Consider the following 21,681-nt stretch of genomic DNA (forward strand, 5'->3'; position numbering starts at 1 on the left):
GAATTGCAGGCAGATTCCTTACCATCTGAGCCACCAGGGAAGCCCCAATAACTACAGGAGAGAGTGAGTAAAAGTCGCTCAGTTGTGTCTGACTCTCTGTGACCCCATGGACTATACAGTCCTTGGCATTCTCCAGGCCAGAATACTGGGGTGGGTAGCTTTTCCCTTCTCCAGGGTATCTTCCCGACCCAAGAATCGAACCAGGGTCTCCTGCAATGCAGGCGGATTCTTTACCAACTGAGAACTTATTAAACAGATCAGGCCTAGTTCTAAATATATTACATATTTAATCGTCCTCATAATCCTAAGAAGAAAATACAATTACTATTCTCTTTTTACAGAAATCAAGGAATGGAGGGACCTGAGGCTCAGAGAAATCAAGCAACTTTCCTAAGGTTCAGTTCAGTTCAGTCGCTCAGTCGTATCCGACACTTTGCGACCCCAACCTCTTTCCTAAGGTTACACAGCAGTAAGCGGAACAACTATTTGAGGAATGAAATGAATGAAATTCGACTTCAAAGCACAGGGATGGAAATTGACGCTGTGGGAGCAGATAGGATCAATTCACGCGACTGCGTGTAACTTTGAGCGCACAATGCACGGTCTAACGCCAAGATCTAAATGAGAATGAGAAGGTCCTTTGGGAACAGCGCGGCGGAGGCTCCACAGAGCCCACTGAACTGCCATGACCAGCCTCAGCGCAGAATGGAAGCAGGAAGTAGTGGCCCGCGTCGCGTGGGAGTGACGTCACGTAGGAGCCGGCGGCGAAGGGCGGGGGAGGAGGAGGAGGAGGAGCGAACCGGGCTTGGGGGGCGGCTGCACAGTCTCCGGGCTCCTCAGGCCTTGAGGGGGGTCTGCGCGCGGCCGGCTGGCTCTGCCTCCCCGTCCGGTCCGGAGCGGGCCTCCCTCGGGCCAGCCCGATGTGACCGGGCCCAGCGGAGCCTGAGTAAGGAGCCGGTTCGTCGCGGAGCCGGAGGGCGGGAGGAACATGACATCGCGGAGGTGAGGAGCCCCGAGGGCCTGGCCCGGGCCTCGGCCCGGCCCCCGCCGCTTTCAGTCAGCTCCGCCCGGGAGGGGGCGGCCCGGCTGGGCTTCGGACTCCCGCCCGGGGTCGCGGGGCAGGCTCCGTTCCAGCCACCTAAGCCCTCCAGGGCCCCGAGGCTCGGCCCTAGCGCTCCCCCAACCCCTCGGGTCCTCATTCATTTCCTGCCTCCGCGGAGTTCCGGCTCCCGCAGCCCTGGGGATGCCCGTCAGGACGGGGGCAGGTAGAGCCGCCCGGGGAACCGCGGACGCTAGCGGCCCGGCTCGGCGCGCCGCATTCCTGACCCATTGCCTCATGAGAATTGCCTCATGGTGATTCCGAAATAACCCCGCTCACTTAGGGGAGGCTCCTCGGCCCGGGACGCGGGAGGGGAGAGGAGAGAGTTGCGCGAGGCCAGGCCGATAGTCGAGCCTCTCTGGGTCACTGCGTCTTGCGCGCATTTGGGGGCTTTACTCAGGGTCCTTGACCACTTTGTATGCCTCTTTGCATCTTCTTCCCTCCCACCCCCCAACCCCTCACGTGCCAGAAATGGAAAAACTGACTGTATCTGCAGCTATTAGAAGTATTTCCTTCCTCTGCGATCTTCGCTTTGGGAGGTGGGAGGGAAGGGATCTGTATCTCTAGTTATTTTAATCCTTCACCACAACCTTAAAAGTCAGGTAACATTAATCACCCCCGTTTTACGGATGTGGAAACTGAGGCTTAGAAGGAACATACTGGTAAATGATAGGGTTTGAACCTAAGAGTCAGAAGGAAGATGAGTGAGTTAATGAGATCCTTGGAAAGTTCAGAGTAACCATACTACTAATTGCTAACATTTATTTAGCTCTTACCGTATGCCAAACACATTTAATCCTTATTATAACCCTATCAGGTAGGTACTGTTATCCCGCTCTAAAGAGAGTAAATGAATTTCAGAAGTTAAGCTACTTGCCTAGTAGTGCTAGTTCTAGTGTTAGTCGCTTAGTCGTGTCCGAATCTTGCCTAAGGTCACTCAAACAGTAAGTGGTGGAGACAGAACCCCACTGGTAATTACTAGTCTGCTATTATTTTATAACTATTGCCAATCATTTGTAAGCCTTAATTTTGTTGTTAAATATTAGTATGATCGATTGTTTTCAGATAACGATCCTGCTATTTTGTATTGTCATTCTGTATAGGATTCACACTTAAGACCCATTTTTTGGATCATAACAGTGTCCTGTTATTGTCACTGTCTTAGACATTTGGAAAACTGTTTCAAGCTGTTGGGGTTATTGACTGAGAGACTTTTCAAAACATTAGGATTGTCTTCTCAGAAATACACCTGCACATTATTCATTCATGCGATGAAAAGAGAGAGAAAGGAGAAAACTGAAAACTTAAGCAGTGAGTGATTTGGACAGGTCTTCTGGCAAGTGCTTACAGATCTGGATAATATATAATTGCATTTCAGCAGAACAGTGTATAGCCTCAAATGTTCTAATTCTTTAGGGAGCATTTAAATAAAACAGTTGTCTATTCTTTAATCTGTCAAATAGTCATTGAGCCTTTTGTTCCTTGTGTCTGCTTTTCCAGACAAGTAAGGATCTGCTTCTTTTAGGAGACAAGAAGTCTGGGGACTGGGGGTGGGGTCGGGGTTGGGTAGTAATAGACCCTACATTGTCCAACTTGTTAATTTAGAAGCCAGGAAGTGTGAGAAGAGCCAAGAAGCAAGTGGTAAAGATGACAGTTTGAAATGAAGTAATTCCTCCTCTCCTCCTCCAGCCCTCCCATATTTGTTATGGGGAAGAGAAATATGTACCCCCCAAAAGTCAGATTATGATTGTAATGCACGACTTCCCAGGTGGGTCAGTGGTTAAGAATCCACCTGCCAATGCAGGAGACTCGGGTTGGATCCCTGGGTGGGGAAGATCCCTTGGAGAAGGAAATGGCAACCCACTCCAGTAGTCTTGCCTGCGAAATCCTGTGGACAGAGGAGCCTGGCGGGCTGCAGTCCATGGGGCTGCAGAAGAGTCAGAGATGGTTTATTAACTAAACAATAACAACAACAACAGTACTCATAATTGGGGATTATTTATTATTAGTTTTCAGATCACAGGTCTTTTATTATTTTTAAACCAGTTTTATTGAGGTATAAGTGACATGCAGCATATTGTGTATATTTAAGTGTTCAATTTGATAAGTTTCCACACATGTATACACTCAAGAAACGAGCAACACAATTGAGATAATGAATATATCCATCACCTCTGTGACGGCTCCTGGAACCCTTTATAATCCCTTCCTTGTTGCCAGGCAAACACTCTTCTGCTTTCTGTCACTATACGTTAGTTTGCATTTCCTAGGATTTTATACCAGTGGACTTTTGTGTGTGGCTTCTTATGCTCAGCAAAATTATATTGAGGTTCATCTATGTTGTTGTGTATGGCAAATAGTTCTTTTTATTGATCAGTGATATTCCACTGTATGGCTGTGCCACCATTCATTTTTCCATCCAGTTGTTGTTGAACATTTGTGTTGTTTCAGAGTTTGGCTTCACAAATAAAGCTGCTCTGAATGTCTGTGTTCATGTGTTTATATGGATGTATACTTTCATTCCTCTTTGGTAAATCCTTAACAGTGGTATGGCTGGATCACATAGCAGGTGTGTGTGTGTGTGTGTGTGTGTGTGTGTGTGTGTGTGTGTGTGTGTGTGTACATATATATATATATTTAGGAGATACAATTTAAAAAAATGTTATTGGAGTATAGTTGATTTACAATTTTTTTTACTTTAAAAAATTATTTATTTTTAAATTTAAGGATAATTACTTTACAGAATTTTGTTATTTTCTGTCAAACCTCAACATATGTCCCCTCCCTCTTGAACCTTCCTCCCATCTCGCTTCCCATCCCACCCCTCTAGGTTGATACAGAACCCCTGTTTGAGCAGATGTATATTTAATTTTTTCAGAAACTACCGAACTTTTTCAAAATGTTCCCACTGGCAGTGTATTAAGAATCACAGTTTCTCCACGTCTTGGCCAACACTTGGTGTGGTCAGTTTTTAAATTTCAGTCATGTAAAGGTGTGTCATTGTAGTTTTTTCCTGTATTAGTACTTTTTAATTTAATTTACTTATTTAATATTTTAATGGAGGTATAATTGACGTGTAACATATTAGTTTCAGGTGTATAGCATACTGATTTGATATTTATTGTAATTTTAATTTGTATTTTCCCTGGTGACTAATAATGTTGATCATTTTTTTCATGTGTTTTTCATCTGTATCTCTTCTTTGGTGGCACATCTATTGATTAAATATTTTCCCTTTTAAAATTTATGTGTAAAAAATAAAATTTACTTGTTTCTTTTCGTATTGAAATTTGAGAGCTTTTTTATCCTGGATACAGGTCTCTGATCAGAATTGCAAGCATTTTCTTTTAGTCTGTAGCTTGTCTTTTCATTTTTTTAAACAGTGTCTTAAACAGAAGGTTTTAATTTTGATGAAGTTGAATTTATCAGTTAAAAAAAGTGGATCATGCTTTTGGTGTTATTCCTAAGAAATCTTTGCTTAATCTTAAGTCTCAAATGTTTTCTCCAAGTTTTAAAGTTTTAGGTTTGTGATCCTCTTTGAGTTAACTTTTGTATGTGGTATGCTCTTCTTTACGTATGGGTGTTCAATTGTTCTAGCACCACTTGTTGAAAAGACTGTCCATCTTTACTGAACTTGCACCTTTTTTGAAGATGAGTTGTCCATTTATACATGGGTCTATTTCTGGCCTCTCTTCTGTTCTATTGATCTATTTGTCTTTATGCCAATATCACATGATCTTGATCATTGTAGCTTTATAACAAGTCTTGAAATCGGATAGTGTCTTCAGTCTTCAAACTGTTCTTTTTCAAATGACGTTTAACCTCAGAATTAATACATTCACCAAGTAGTTATTGAACCAGGCAAGATGAGGCAATAAAGTAGGCAAAGATTGCTGTTCTCACAACTGAGAGAGAATGTGAACAAACCCATGAATAAATAAGACTATTACAGGTAGTAATAACTTCTGGGAAGCCAAGAAAAGCAAATGTGGAGAATGTGGTTAGTTTTGATAATGGGTTTAGGAAAAGTCTCTGAGGAGGTGATCATAGGAGCTGACTCCTCAGTGACTAATATTCTTAATTTTGTGTACTTAGTTATGAAACTAATCTTTTTTGGTTCATGGGTTTAGAGTCTCTATGCGTTCAGTAATTAAAATGTCATATTCAGTATGCTGATGCCTCTCAGCATCACAGGTAGGGAAAAGAAGGCATGAGCAATTAAATGAACAAGCCCCACCCCCTGCCATGGGCTAGGCAGTAGAGTATCCGACTGCCAATGTAGGAGATGCAGCTTGGATCCCTGGGTTGGGAAGATTCCCTGGAGAAGGAAATGGCAACCCACTGCAGTATGCTTGCCTGGGAAGTCCTATGGACAGAGGGGCCTGGCAATCCACGGGGTCGCAAAGAGTCAGACTTGGCTTAGCCACTGAACAGCAACATTCCCAGGTAATAGAGTGATGGCAGTTCTCTGTTTATATTTTGAGATTGCTTGGCTGCTCTACTCTGCCTCGCCCAGCTGACCAAACAGGTTATATCCTTCAGCATCTGGTACATCTTTGGTGTTTGCTTTTGTTCCTCTGGGAGAGACTGATGACTTGTACTGAGAGGGGCAGAAAATTCAGCTTGTTCTCTGACTCCAGGCTTTTGGTTTATCTGTTGCAGGTCAAGTACATTTTGTCCCAGGCTCTCCGTGGTGGCCATGTTTGTTTATCTCCTGTGGGAGTCAATAAACTTGCCTTACTGAAAAAGAACAACTCTGTGTCTTTGCAGTTGAAACTGGTTGTCTTTGCTAACATCCTGTCCCGAGCTCGGGTGTTTGTCCAGAGCTGCTCAAATGCAAGGCCCACTGCTAAGATTACTTACCCTTCTTGCACGTGGTCAGTGTGGTGACTGTTGGAGAGTCACACGAGATCTGGAAGAGCAGAGCCAACCCTTGTTTGTAATTGTTACCAGTGGGCCTTGGTGTATTTTGTTGGGCAGCAGCAGAACAATAGAAGACACTGTGCTTATTCCTTTTTCCCTTTGGGAAACACAGACAGCACTTGCCCTCCAATGCTGCCCTTTTTAAGGAAGGGGAAGACAAATACTGATGTTTGGTAGGTTCTGTGGCAATTGTGAACTGCAGCCAAGGGTTTGAGACCCCCCCTGAAATGGATTCAAGCACCCTAAAATTGCAGCCCAGTTCACTACTGAGTTTTGGAGGGTGATGTGCATTTAGCAAACTCTTGGCAGTGCTGAAATATGAAAGACACAGTTCATGTTTTCAAGTAGCTTTGAGTTTAGAGGGAGACAGACTTGTAGGCCAACATCGAATGAGTTGGATGAAAGTAGTACCAAACGAAACTGAAATTTGTCAGTATAGAGCGTACTGTTTAGAATACACACATACTTGTGTACTGATGTACACATTCACACACCCTGTATATGTCTGTTTATATACACATACCTGTACCCACATGCAATATGTTTATTTTAAAAATAATAGACTATAGATCCAAGCCTTTGTCATTCCGCTAACCCACTCTAATGGAACCTTGACCTAGTCATTCACGAATGTGGGGTTTAACCTGGTTATCAGGGGGTTACTATGTATGGGGGCACTGCACTGGGCGTTGGGTGTCCAGGTGTTAAGGAAACAGCGAGTGTGAAAGTGCTGAGGTCGGGAGTTTTCAGAGTGCTTGAAGGACAGACAGGAGCACGTGGTGGAGCTGACACTGGGGCTGTAGGTGGGGACTAGACCACGCAGGGATTATTAAGGTCCTCAGTATCACGTGGACCACAGAGAGGAGTTTGGATTGTATTTTAAGAGCAGCGCAAACCCATAGAAGGATGTGATCCGGGAGTGGCATGAACTGATCTATTTAAAAATATCCCTCTAGCTGCTGTGAATAAGAGGCTCTAGTAGACCCTGAGAGAGCAGACAAACAAGAGAGAGAGACTTCGAACAGGGTAGAAGTCGTTTGTGGAAAGATTTTTGGAGGCAGTTTCCAGTGCCTTGTCCTCAGAGCAGAGATGCTGACCACTGAAACTCCATGAAAAGATAATGATCCATTAAGCCATAGCTCTTCACTACCATTGAAAGGCTGCCTTAACTTTTTTTCTAGCCTCTGTTACCTAGAATCCTTTTCCCTATCGACTACCCCTCCTACGTGACTCATCCTTTTCCCCATAGAAAATTAGCATTTAATTGGAAAAGAGGAATATTCTTGTAATCTGCAGAAAGTACCAGACTCTAAGCTTTCTCCCCAAGGACAAAGATTATGATTTTTCTGGAGCAGCGGGTAAGAAAGCCATACCCAGTATTACTTTATATTTAGGCAAGAAGCTGAAATTAGACTTTGGATCCCTAGTTTAAACTCCCTTCTTAGCATAGCAGCCTTGAGAATAAGTTCCTGAAATTAACAGCCTGCTCGACTGTTTCCCCACATCACTTGGGGGAAGGGGACGCATGGATAAAATAATCAGCATCATTGTATTTTATTTTTGGTTCATCAGCGTTTTCTTTTTTAAACTCACTTGACATAAAGAAGAGCCTGGTCTCAGTGATCTACGGCTTTGTAGAATCTGTGTTCAGTAATAGGAGATTTACATTTTTGGTATGATTTCCCGGCAAGTAGTTTGGGTTAGTAAACTCTCCTGGAGGTGGGGGATTCTGTCTTTCCTTTCTTCAAGCCCACTCAGCACAGGGCTGATTTGTTTCACACATTGATTAGAGGCTCTTTTTTCACAAGCATTGGGCTTGTGTGAGTGTGTATATGTTTTCAGCTCTTTCTGCGAGATGGGTGGTACCCACCTGGGCCATGTTATGACCTGAGAATCTTAATAAATAATAGTGCCACAGACTAAGAGAACAAACTTATCAGGGGGAAGGATGGGGAAAGGGATAGTTAGGGTGTTTGAGATCGACATGTACACACTGTTACGTTGAAAGCGGATAACCAACACGGACCTGCTGCGCTGCACAGGGAACTCTGCGCAATGTCATGTTGCAGCCTGGATGGGAGGGGAGTGTGGGGCAGAGTGGATGCGTGTATATGCGTGGCTGCGTCCCTTTGCTGTCCACCTGAAACCATCACAGCATTGTTAATCGGCTATACCCAATATAAAATTAAAAAAAAGTTTTTAAAAAAGTAGGCAGTGCCAGAGGATGACCAGTTAGGAGGGGTTGTCGAGCACCTGCAGGTTTGTGAGAGTTACAGTGACGAGAGGAGAATGCTCATATTCCCTGGTGACCCAGTGGCTAAGACTCTGTACTTCCACTGCAGGGGCCATCAGTTCAATCCCTGGTCAGGGAACTAAGATCCAGCATGCCTTGTGGCCGGGCATTGAGAAAAAAATAAAGAAGAGAACGCTCTTCCCCTCTTCTCCCTGTGACTTTTTTCCCTGTCCCCTTCCTCTCTGGCTTTTCTCCTCCCTGGTTTTTCTTCATTCCCCAAAATTAACTCAGGCATCCATCCTTCACCAAGTGCCTACGGTAGACGTTAGGCAGACTGAAATTTATCTGTTTCTTCTCATCTTTTATGGACCTACCTTGTTGATAAACCCAAATGCCCTTTTCCCCTCCTTTGAGGTAACATAGATAAATTTACATGATTTGGGGAGACTAACCTCTGCTGTTTGAATTCACATGAAGCAGAAGATGGGGGCAGGATTTAGAAGATGTGTGGCCTCAGTACCTAATATTACAAGTGTTTCTGTCATCCTTGAGGCCAGCTCTATAATCTAATATTAAACCTGTTAACTTCACGATTCTTTGGCTTCTCTCATGGCTCAGTGGTAAAGAACCTGCCTACCAGTGCAAGAGATGTAAGAGACATAGGTTCAATCCCTGGGTTGGGAAGATCCCCTGGAGAAAGACATGGCAACCCACTCCAGTATTGCCTGGAGAATCCCCATGGATAGAGGAGTCTGGTGGGCTACAGTCCATAGGGTCGCACAGAGTCAGACACGACTGAAGTGACTTAGCACACTCATATCCTTTACCCTGACTAAGATCTCAGGGTTTGAATGAACTCTTAACTGCTCTGTGTTAGAGGTGAGCGTTTTGTGAATCACAAAACTACTAGTCGTTGAACTACAAATATTAAACAGCAATTGGGAAAAAGTTTCTGGTAAATACAATACTTTTTGAAAAGCATAGCTCAGGAAGGAGAGTTTACAATACATCAAAACTCAAGTGGGTGGATTATGTTGTAGAACTTTCAATTTCTAATTATACACCGTTAGAAATAACATGGGGACAGCCCCTGAGCCGTGAAGTTCAGTTTTTGCAAAGACAGGGTAACATAAATGATTCATATGTCAAAATGGGTCATGTGAAACTTACATAATTATGCAAGAGAAGAATCTATCTGCATATCTTCCACCAATAATAATAATGATAACAACAGCGATAACCAGTGTTTGTTAAGCCCTTACTCTGTCTAGCCTTTGTGCTAAATGCTGGTTACTGAGTTTCCCCTGTAAACATTACTCTCCTCTGTTCCCTCTTAATAACACGATAGGTGTAATTAGAACTTGGCAATGAAGCCATAATAGTTTGTTTAATAAAGGGGTAAAGAGACCACTTGCTTTTTCTCCTGTGCCAGTCTACCTGATGAGTGTCCGTGGTGGCTACCTAGCCCACCTTCAGCAGTGTCACTTATAATGTCTCTCAGCCTCAGCAGGATACTCTACATAAATGTTGTGTTTTTAAAATATACAAAGGTGGGAACATATGGTTATGAATGAAGACTATCTAGACTCAGAGTTCTGCTCTAGAAATTTTTAGAAATAAATAACAGTGTAAAGGCTAAAAATTTGATTTCTGGAGCCTACATTGTATGCTGGCCCCATGGAAAATAGTCAGTAAATGTGGCCACAGTTTTTTAAAAGTATGTATTTATTATTTGTTTTTATTTTTGACTGCTGGGTCTTTGTTGCTGCGTGTGGGCTTTCTCTAGTGACGGGGGGGGTGGCCCACTCTCTAGATGCGATACACGGGCTTCTCATTGTGGTGGCTTCTCTTATGTTGGAGCACGGGCCCTAGGATGCTTGGGCTTAGTAGCCTCCATGGCATGTGGGACCTTCCTGGATCAGAGATCGAACCCATGTCCCCTACATTGCAAGGCGGATTCTTAACCACTGGACCACCAGGGAAGTCCTGTGGCCACAGTTTTAACCAGCCATAATAAATAATAGCCAGTAAATTATTTTTTTTCTTGATGTCAGAGCTAATTCATAATTGAGGAGAAAAAAATGTATGTAATAATATGAGCATGGAGAAGTCTTTTCTGTTTTATAATTTTCAACTTTTTATTTAAATCTGAAATATTTGTAGGGGAGAGAAACTCAAAAGAGAGGGGATATATATATAAAATTATGGCTTCCCTGGTGACTCAGATGGTAAAGAATCCACCTGCAATGAAGGAGACCTGGGTTTGATCCCTGGGTCGGGAAGATCCCTAGGAGAAGGAAACGGCAACCCACTCCAGTATTCTTGCCTTGGAAATCTCATGGACAGAGGAGCCTGGTGGGCTACAGTCCATGAGGTTGCAAAGAGTTGGGCATGACTGAGTGACTAACGCTTTTCATGACTTGATTTGTGTTATTGTACCTCAGAAAAAAAGCACAACATTATAAAACAGTTTTCCACCAATTAAAAAATGTTATTAGGGGTAAAAATATAATTATGCCTTCTCTGTCTTCATACTCTTTCCTGATGTAAATTCTCATCTCTGTCTTTTTTTTTTTTTTATCTCTGTCTTAATTACTTTTTTCTTCCAGTCACCCCGTCTTTTTAGTACCTATTGTGAAGGGTCCTGTTAAAATCTTTACCTTTATTGTACGTATTTTTTTCTGACCTAAAACAAAATTCTTAGTTCCCAAGGTGAAAGTCCTTAGAGTTTTTTTCTGTGCTAAGCATTTTATGTGTTATTAATTTACTTCAAGCTCACAACAACTTGCTGTGAGTTAAGTTTTTCTAAACATAGCAAGAAACCCAGAAGCCATAAAGGAACAAGCTGATAAATTTAACCACGCCAAGATGAATTTCTTTGGGGCAAAAAAATTAACCACAAGTGAGTAAAAAAGGAAAAATGCTAAGACAAATGTTGTCACACATATAATAAACGATCATTTTTCTGGTTCTATCAAGAGCCCCTTTAAATGAGTAAGAAAAAAAATCCAATAGAAAATGAACAATGGCAAGCTGACAACTCACAGAAAAGGAAAAAAAAAATGGCCTGAAAACATGAAAAATTGCTCAGTTTCACACAGAAATGCAAAGTAGAATGGTACCATTTTCCATGACTCAGATGAAAAAGTTTGGTAATATGTGTATTATTGGCAAAGCTGGGAGAAAACAGGGACTTTCACACTCTTTTCATGGGAGTTGAAACTGTTACCTTCTTTTGAGTGCAGTTTGGCAAATTTGTCAGAGTTAAGAAAACACTCTTGTCAAAGCAGTTTTATTTCTAAAATTTTAATTTACAAGCATACTTGTAAATGTGTATAAAGAGAATTATAAAGGGTATGATATGCTGTACTATTTGTATTAACAAAAATCTAGGAATAATATAAATGTCCTTTAATAGGGATTAAATTATGAATAGTACATTCTTATAATGGAATAATGCATAGCCATTAAAAAGAATAGAAAGATCATGTGGAAAGATCTTTGTGTTGTAGTAAATGAAAAAATCGGAATGTAGATCAGGATTCCATTTGTGTGTGTGTTCGCATAGCCTGGCATGGAGTATGCACCGTGCACATGTATGTAAGTATGTGTGTGTGTATACAAATATATTTATATATACACACATATTATATATATATATATATATATATATATATATATATGCATGAGACGTTTCTCAGTGTTACAGGAAACTTGCTAGCTGCAGTTACTTTTGACGAATACAGCTGGGAGTATATGGAACCTTGGGCTTTTTCTCTGAATTTCATGCCTGTCTGTGCTGTTTTAATAAATAAATTTTAAAAGGTTTTAGAAAGTTTTAAGTGTGTGTGCTCAGCAGGATCCTAGAGGACATCGACTCTATACAAAATTAGAGCCGCCTAAAGTAGCTGGCTGAGATAAGGAAAGATGAAACAGGAATGAAAAACAAGATAACCAGATAAAAAGATCTTGCTAGAAGCAGTAAACGATGCTCTTGAGGCAGCCCTCCCCGTGGTGAGGTTGAGGGCAAACCCGAGAAATTCTTCTAAGAACCTGTTTTTGAAAAACAAAGAGGAGGTAACAGTGGTGACCATAAGGGAACAGATCTCCCATAGGTGGTGGGGGTCCAGCCTGGGTGACCAGTATAAGTGAAATAACCGCTGAGCTTGCAGTATGCTTCCACAGAGGGCAGACAAAGTGGTTTTTCCCTTCATTCACCTCGGTAACCTAAGAATCGTAGGTTTAAGGGTTTTTCAAATACTGTGATACAACCATCGTTATAATTTAAAAATAATTAGAATCTTCTTTGAATCAGGAACAAGGTATCTGCTTTCCATATCACTGAAGTAGCTATCTTTATCTGATATAGATATCAGTGTTATATTTGCTTCATGAAAGGAAGTGGTGCATTTTCTTTTCCTTTTGTTTCTCTGGAATAATTTATAGAGCATTGGAATGGTATGGTCTTTGAAATTCTGATAGAATTCCATTTTGAAACCAAAAAAATAAAAAGCCTGGTGCTTTTCTGTGGGGTAGTTTTAAAATTGCTCTGTTTTTATATAGAAATTGGTTTGCCTGCAGTTTTGGCAGTCTGTATTTCCTTAGAAAATTACTCACTTCATCTGAATTTTCTGATTTATTTGCACACCAGTTCGCAAAGTAGTTTCTTAAAAAGTTCTTCTTCTTCTGTTTCAGTGGTTATGGTTATTTCCCCCTTGTCATTTCTTATCTTGTGTATTTGTGATTTTTTTTTCTTGTTTTTGTACTCCTGAATGAGTTAACTAGTGGTTTGTCTATTTTGCTAATTTTAAGAAGCAGGATTTTTATTAATTACATCTGCTACCTTTTTGTTTTCTTTGATTTTTGCTTTTATCTTTATAAAATATGTTTCCTTCCTTGTGGTATACTTTGGCCTTTTTTTTGGGGGGGGTGAGACTTTGTTTTTTTATTATTGTTAGTGTTTGTGTAGTGAATTTTCCACTGATCACTCCATTAGCTGTATGTTATAAATATTGATACATAGTGTTTTTGTGGCCATTATTTCTTACAAATTGTGTAATTTGAGCTTATATTTCCCCCTTTATCTAATAGTTGTTTAATGGAAGGTTTTAAAATTTCCAGGTAGAAGGGCCTTTCAGTTTTTTGCTTTTGTTAGTAGAATTTGGTTTTATTGCTTTATGATACTGTATTTGATAATACTTTTTTCTCTTTATATATATATATATATATTATTGAAATATAGTTGACTTAACAGTGCTTCAGGTACACAGCACAGTGATTCATTTATATATATACACATATATTATTTTTCAGATTCTTTCCATTATAGGTTATTATAAGATATTGGCTATAGTTCCCTGTGCTATACAGTAAACTTTTGTTGTTTGTTGCATATTTATTTTTTTATTAGAAATCTAGCATTCTATTCATACTACATCAAACAAGTAGAATCAAAATGTCATAAATTTTTTAGCTAGGCAAAAATTTATAAGTTTTCTAAAATACATATATTATACATGTATATATAGATGTGTAATATGTCTATAGTACATATATGGCTATATATGAAAAAATGGAAAACAGACTAAATAAAATGATTATGAAATAGATAATGAAATAGATTATGAAATAGATAATGTGAAACAAACTAGATAAAAGAAGATCATCGTATAGTCCAGTTGCTTTGAAACATGGCTGCTCATTAGAAACACATCTGGAGAAAAAAAGCAATACCTGGGCATTTGTATTTTTCAAAGAATTCTAAGATAATTCTGATGTGCATCTGGATTTTAAAAAGTGATCACAGGTTTTTCTATTAAATGGTAGTTTTGGTGATATAGAATTCTATTATATTCTGTTGACCAATCATGATACAATGGTATTAAGTTGTAATACTTCTGTTTTATAGGAGTTACTGCTTTCTTTTCTTTGTGACCTAATATATCTGATCAGTTTTTATGAAAATTCTCTAGGCACTAGGGAAAAATATGTGACTATTATCAAGGTGTGGAGTTCAACATATGCACAATATATCTACCATATTGTTTATGTTGTTTAGATTTTCTCTTAACCTATTTTCTTAGTCTGTTTTATTTTGTATTGGATGTGGACCATTAAAATCTATCATTAGTGTGTTTCCTTGCATCTCCTGTAGTTTTTGCTCCATAAAGGTGATTGTACATAAATATTCATAGATTTGTTGGTTAATTTTTTTCAATAGATAGCAACCTCGTCTACATTTATTGTTATGATTGATAAGTTTGGTATCAATTCTATCATAATATTTTATACTTACAGTTGACCCTTGAACAACACAAGTTTGAACTGCACAGGTCTACTTAAACACAGATTTTCCTCAATAAGTATGTACTACAGTCCAACACAGTCTGCAGCTGGTTGAAATCATGTGGTTGGAAGCAGAACAGTGGATATGGAGGGCTGTCTATAAAGTTAAATATGGATTTTCAACCGTGTAAGGATCAGTGCCTCTAACCCCCAAGTTTTTCAGGGGTCCACTGTATATATAGTGGTTCCTTGCATTGTTTCTCTCAAGATGTGTGTGTGTGTGTGTGTGTGTGTGTGTTTATGTATGTGTGTATAATTTTTTTCTAAGATGTGTATTTAAAAGTTTTTTTTTGAAAATAGTTTTTTGGAAGGTTTGTGTCTTTTTTCTTAATTCTAGTACTTATCTCCTCTGTTTGGTTATTTAACTTTCATTATCAGACTTATCAGATTTTTTCATTATCTTTAAATACCCATTTGTTACCTATTGCCCACGTAGCAATGGGACTTCGCTGGTAGCTCAACTGGTAAAGAATCTGCCTGTAATGCAGGAGACTCTGGTTTGATTCCTGGATTGGGAAGGTCTGTGGGAGAAGGAATAGGCTGCCCACTTTGGTTTTCTTGCCTGGAGAATTCCATGGACAGAGGAGTCTGGAAGGCTACAGTCCCTGGGGTCAGAAGAGAGTTGGACATGACTGAGTGACTTTCACTATACAGCAGTGAGGTTTTCATTTTGGCGATATCGGGTCTTAGTTGTGGTGCTGGGGAATCTTTCCTGGCAACACACAGACTGTTTAGCTGTGAAGATCAAGAGGGCTCATGTGGGATCCTAGTTCCCCAACAATGAGGTTTTTCTTGTTTTCCCTTTCCCATTTTCTAGTTGTAGTATTCTTACTGTGTGACAATATGTAACTACTGTACGTTAGTCTTCTACTGTCACCCCCATCTTTGTTTTAGTTGTCCATGTACACTTACAGATTATTAAATGCCCACTGTCAGTTCTTTTGTCAGCGTTGCTTGTTACCGTTTGCTTAGATGAAGTTTATCCTCGAGGAGATTCATCAGGAAAGACTGATATGTGCAGCATTCCCTTAGTTCTTGTATGTTGAAACTTGTTCTTTTCTATAGCTTTGATAGTTGAAGGATAACTTGGCTGGATATAAAATTCTTGGTTTACACTTTTCTTTCATTGAGTTTTTGAAAAATTCTTGTTCATTTGTCAGCTTGCTGTATATGTTGACTTTGAAAAGTTGGATGCTAGTCTCATTTGTTTCCTGTAGCAAGTTATTTGATTTTATTGCAGGCATTGATTTTACTCCAGTACTCTTGCCTGGAGAATCCCATGGACAGAGGAGCCTGGTAGGCTACAGTCCATGAGGTCGCTAAGGGTTGGACATGACTGAGCGACTTCACTTTCACTTTTCACTTTCATAGATTGGAGAAGGAAATGGCAACCCACTCCAGTATTCTTGCCTGGAGAATCCCAGGGACGGAGGAGCCTGTTGGGCTGCCGTCTTGGGGTTGCACAGAGTCGGACATGACTGACGTGACTTAGCAGCAGCAGCAGCAGCAGGCATTGGAAATTTTTTTTCCCATTTGTCTTTAAAGTGTAATAGTTTCATTAGAACAAGTGTCTGAGTGATTGTTCTGGGCTAATTTTCCTAAATACCTGGTGAAACTTTTCAGTGTATATATTCACATCTTATTTATTGTCTCAATTTATTTTTAAAAAATTTAATATATTTATTTTGTTATTTATTTTTGGCTGTGCCGGGTCTTTGTTGCTTTGCAGGCTTTACTCTGGTTGCAGTGAGCTGGGGCTATTCTCCAGTTGCGGTTGCTGGACTTCTCATTGTGATGGCTTCTCTTGTTGCAGAGCGTGCACTCTAGGGCACACGGACTTCAGTAGCTGTGACCCGTGGGCTCGGTAGCTGTGGCTTTAGAGCTCAGGCTCAATAGTTGTGGCACATGGTCCTAGCTGCTCTGCAGCATGTAGGATTTTCCTCGATCAGGGATCAAACCCATGTCTCTTGCATTGGCAGGATTCTTTACCACTAGGCCACCATGGAAGGCCCTCAATTTAGTTTTAAATATTAGTTCTGTTCTAGTGCATGGGTTTGTTTTTTTTTTTTTCGGTTATATGTGTGTTCCCCCACTCAGCTTCAGACTATCACATCAAGTAATATGTTGTTTTGTAGCCAAAAGCAAAAGAGATTTGACATTCTAACTGGCTTATGTAGGTAGACAAATTGAATATTAATGTAAGATTTTCACTGTACTTTTTGAAAAGTTATAAGTAACTGGATACCCTCTGTTATTGCTTTTTGATTCCCTAGGGCTGTGGGGACTCAGGTGGGAACCACAGATCAAAGAAATCATGAGCAAGGTTAAAAAGAAAAAAAAAGAGTTTAGTAATCATGCTGTATGCTAAAGTATGGGATGTTGGGATGATAAGTATATATAACTTGAGGTTGAGTTTTCCTGGGGCAAAATTCCATCTTGATCTTTTGACAGGCTCTCAGAGGGAGTAAAAAGCCAACTAATATATACGTATGTTTTTTACCTGAGCCCTGTGATTTTTCTCTGGGACAGTCAGAGTGATGTTTAGACTTCCCCCCAAATGCTCGGAAGATACAATAGGAAAAATTAAAAAGAAAATAAATTTCAGTTAATGTAAATAACAGGAATGTTGGTAGGCTATGTCAGAATTCTTGCCTTTTCTGATTATTCCTTGTCAGAACAGTATTTTTTTTTTCATTTATTTTTATTAGTTGGAGGCTAATTACTTTACAATATTGTAGTGGTTTTTGTAATACATTGACATGAATCAGCCATGGATTTACATGTTAGAACAGTCATATTTATTATTATGACTGTCAATAATAATATCTTAACTTTAGTGCATAGTATATACTGGACTCTCAGATGACTAACCATCTCGTATTTAGCACATGCCAAATCCAACACCTGAGTTTCCTCTCCCCACCCTTTCCCCTTGTCTTGTACACAGTACCTCCAACCTCCTACTTACCCAGACCTGAAAGCCAGGCATCTTTCTTACTCTCTTCTTTTTTTCCCATCTCATTTGTTAATAAGGAAATCCTGTTGGCTACCTTTAGAGTATTCCCAGCTGGACTGTTTATCACTGCTCCTTCTGCCACCTTGGTCCTTGGTACCATCATCTCTTGCATGGATTATCACAGTAGCTTATTTAACTGATCTGTATGCTTCTGTCCTTGCATGATAGCTTGAAGGATGATTTAAAAATACAAGTCAGGGACTTCACTGGTGGTCCAGTGGCCAAGACTCTGCTCCCAATGTAGGGGGCCTGGGTTCAATCCCTGGTCAGGGAACTAGATCTCACATGCTGCAACTAAAAATTCTGTGTGCTACAACTAAAGATCCTGCATGTCACAGTGAATGTTGACGATTCCTCATGCTACAGCTAAGACCCTGCACAGCCAAATAAATAAATTAAAAAAAAAATGTAAGATCATGCTGCTTTTCTGCCTAAAAACCCTGTAGTCCTTTTCCATTTCACAAAAAAATAAAAGCTGAAGTTTTTACAGTGTCCTCCAAGGCCCTCCCTCACCTGGCTTTTCATTCCTGGCCTCATCTCCTTCCCCTCTGACCCTTGTCTGTTCCGTCCCAAGCACACTGGCCTCTTGAGTGCTTGAACAGGTCACAAACGGTCTGTCCCGTGCCCTTTTCTTGTTCCTCCCTCTGCCTGCTGTGCTCCTGTCTTATATGGCTGCATGTTACTGCCTTGCTTCTTCCAAATCTGATCAAATATTCCCTTATGGCTGAGCCCGTCCCCAACCACCCTGTATAAATAGCATCCATTTCGGCCCCAGTCCCACTAACCATGCCCCCAGCCCCACCTACTGTGCCAGCAGGACGCCAGGTCCCTACCGTGGGGAAGACAAGGAGGAGGCAGTGATCAAAGAGAGTTGGGGAAAAGGGTTGTGTTGGTGTTTTTATTTGTTGCTCTTGTCATAGGCATTTTAGCTGCAGTGGTGTGGAAGGCAGTGCTTTGCTTTTCATTGCTCTTTTTCTCTCTCTCTCTCAAGATGGTTTCACCCAAATATCACTGGCGTGGAGGCAGAAAACCTACTGTTGACAAGAGGAGTTGACGGCAGTTTTTTGGCGAGGCCCAGTAAAAGCAACCCTGGAGACTTCACACTTTCCGTTAGGTAAGTTGGAAGAACAAGAGCACATCCTGAGAGTGCCTGCCAGGTGGGAGATGTTAAGACCACATTTGGACAACCTGCTACCCTCAGACCTGTCTGCAGCCCTGTGAGTGAGGCCTTGCCAGTGCCCTGGTCCCCTGATCAGGGGTGATTCAGGCCTGCTTGTGGGGTTTCAGGACATGGCCTCCTGAGAGTGAGCAGATAGGGAGTCAGCAGAAGGGGCCTGAAAGGTGGGCTTTTCTTCTCTCTTGAGGGACCACCTAAGGATGAGTTGGAGCAGAGCATAAGTTCTTAAATTGAGCCTGATTCGATCCCGGTGTAATCCCAAACAAGGCGAAGTTCTGGTTCCACTCATCCTGAATCTGGTTCCCTGCATTTTTCCTTTCTCTTCTGGTGATTACTGAATGGGGGAAAAAAAAAAAAAAACTCTTGAAGTGTTTCTTCAAATAGACTCACAGACATAGAAAACAAGAGTAAGGTTACCAAAGGGGGACGTGGTGGTGGTGGGGGTTTGGGATTAACAGATACACACTATGTTATATATAGTGTAGGTAACAAAAACCTACTGTATAACCCAGGGAACTGTACCCAGTATCTTGTAATGTTCTATAAGGGAAAAGAATCTGAAAAAAAAAATGTGTACCTGACTGAGCCGCTTTGCTATACATCTGAAACTAACACAACATTGTGACTCAGCTACACTTCAAGTAAAAAGAAAAAGAAAGAAAGAGTTTCTTGAGATCACGTTTCTTTTTCAAGAAATAAAGCATCACTGGGGAAGTTGTGGGGCCGTTTGTTCCCCTGCCCAGTCCCATTCCCCTCGCTCTTTCCTCAGAGGAAACCACCATCAGGAGGCTGGCATATCTCCTTCCTGAACATGTTTTTATACTCGCACTGCATTTGTCCTATGTGTGAATGATATGAAGTTGGTTTGTGTGTTTTTAGAATTCATATCCCTGGCTTTATAACGTATGTATACTGCGACTTCCTTGAATTTTTTTTTTTTTTTTAATTCTGTGCTGGGACATCAGATCTAATTATCAGTTTTAATGGCTGTATAATACTTGAATGGTGTGAATATACCACAATTTATCCCATCCCCTATTTTTGGACACTGAGTTATCTTTACTATGTTTAAAATTGTTTTAAACAGTGTGGCCAACCCATCCTGTTGCGTGTCTCTTTGAGCCCACATGGGAGAGTTTTTTCTTGAAATTGACTTTCTCATATACTCACTCTGCTTGCTCTAGCTCATTCCAGGAGCCAGATCCGAACTGCTCTATGAATTTTCTTTTGTTATTATCATTTTTAAATAAAAAAATAAGGAAAATGTGCTCTGAGGGTTTATCTAGGACCCTTTTGGGACTTGAGAAGTCCCTTTTAGATGGGTATTAGTTTCTCAAGGAGCCTGTGTCGTCATTAGCTTTTACTTCTGTTTTGCTACCAGGAGTGGGCAGAAGCCTTCGTGAGTTTTCGGGCCTTGTCTTAGCACAGACCTCTAACCTACAGTTGAGTGACATTTGACTTAGAAGAGTTTGAATGGAGATTATAATAATAATAATGAGGAGGAGGAGGAGGAAGAGGAGGATGATAGCAAACATTACTGAGGACTTGACACATTCCAGGCCATTTTGCTAAACACTTGCTGTGTTTCATTTTATTTAACCTCTCTAATAACCTAAGAATAAATACCACTTTATTAAGTCCTAAGAATAAATACCACTATCTCCAGCTTTGAGGTGAGTAAGCTGAAGCTCAAAGGTCAAGTTAGAAAGCTGGTCTCGTACCTAGTAAGCAGCAGAGCCAGGACTACAGAACTGGTGGGGATTTTTTTTTTTTTTTAATTTATTTTTCCTCAGCTTTTTATTCTGAGCAATTACAGGTCTATCGGAAAGTCAGAAGATGAACACAGTGAACACCCACATTCTCTTTACCTGTTATTATAACATTTCACTATGTTTGCTCTTTCTTTTTATGAGTGTGTCTTTGTGTATACTCCTTCTGCCAAACCTTTTGAAAATAAGTTGCAAATGTCAGGATGCTTATTTTTAACCTCTAAATTTTGTTAGTTCAGTGTGCATGTCCTATTAACAAGGACATCCTGTATAATTACAATATCATTATTATTGTATATGAGAAATTTTAACATTGATTCAATATTATCTAACGTACAGTCCCCGTTCAGATTTCTCTCGTCGTTTCAATAGTGGCTTTTAAAGCCATCCCATTATGTCACATCAGAAAGCACAGAATATCTGCTTGTCTTATCTTTTGGTGTTTGTGCTCTTGGAGTGTTACTGCTTCTAGGCCCTTGTAGTAGACAGAGCTGGGGAGTAAATATATATTTGAAAGCAAATTTTAAATATATCAATATCAATAAATACATGAGTATGTATCAAACCAAGTTTGATAGTTCCAATTCAACACCAGCTTCTTCACCTCTTCTCATTCCATATTTGCATTTCCCTTCACTTAGAGAGAGAACCGTGTTTTATAGCTGCATCAGTGTATGACCTCATTTGCTCAATCCTATAATAGGGAAATAGCTTCAGAATGACTGTACCACTATCATTTCTAATTACAAGCATTTCTAATTAAAGTTCATGATTTCCCTGGAGTCTTTTTTGTTCTTAGAATATATCCCAGTAAGGGTGTACTGTTAGTACTGTTTTCAAAAGCTACAGGAATTAATTTTCTGTGTAGTTATGAACTTACTACAAAGTCAGATTCATTTCTTTCTGTATCCATTTTTGGTTATGCACTCATTTTTTTTTTTTGCACTCATTTTTTAATGTATATGATATACATGGTTTTTTGTGTATATGATATAATAGACACTGAGATGTTTGTATATGTGTGTGTGCATGACATGTTTATTGTTCTAGTTTTCTGCAGGTGATCTAAACTTTTTGTTATGCGCCCATGCTGTTAGTCAAGGAAGATCCCCTGTTTTA

At 40.3% G+C, this 21,681-nt stretch overlaps 1 protein-coding gene across 4 annotated transcripts in view; it reads left to right on the plus strand.

Annotated features, from left to right (window-relative positions):
- Positions 1-788: 788 nt before the first annotated feature.
- The window catches only part of PTPN11 (protein tyrosine phosphatase non-receptor type 11), a 65,028-nt gene continuing 44,135 nt past the window's right edge, over positions 789-21,681 (plus strand). For all 4 annotated transcript variants that reach the window (XM_065903754.1, XM_065903756.1, XM_065903755.1 and 1 more), the window contains exons 1-2: positions 789-1,002; positions 18,608-18,730. In XM_065903754.1, coding sequence (XP_065759826.1) covers positions 989-1,002; positions 18,608-18,730 — 137 coding nt within the window. In that variant the 5' untranslated portion in view covers positions 789-988. The remainder of the gene's footprint in view (positions 1,003-18,607; positions 18,731-21,681) is intronic.

Source organism: Muntiacus reevesi, chromosome 13, assembly GCF_963930625.1.
Source record: "Muntiacus reevesi chromosome 13, mMunRee1.1, whole genome shotgun sequence".
Taxonomy (NCBI): domain Eukaryota; kingdom Metazoa; phylum Chordata; class Mammalia; order Artiodactyla; family Cervidae; genus Muntiacus; species Muntiacus reevesi.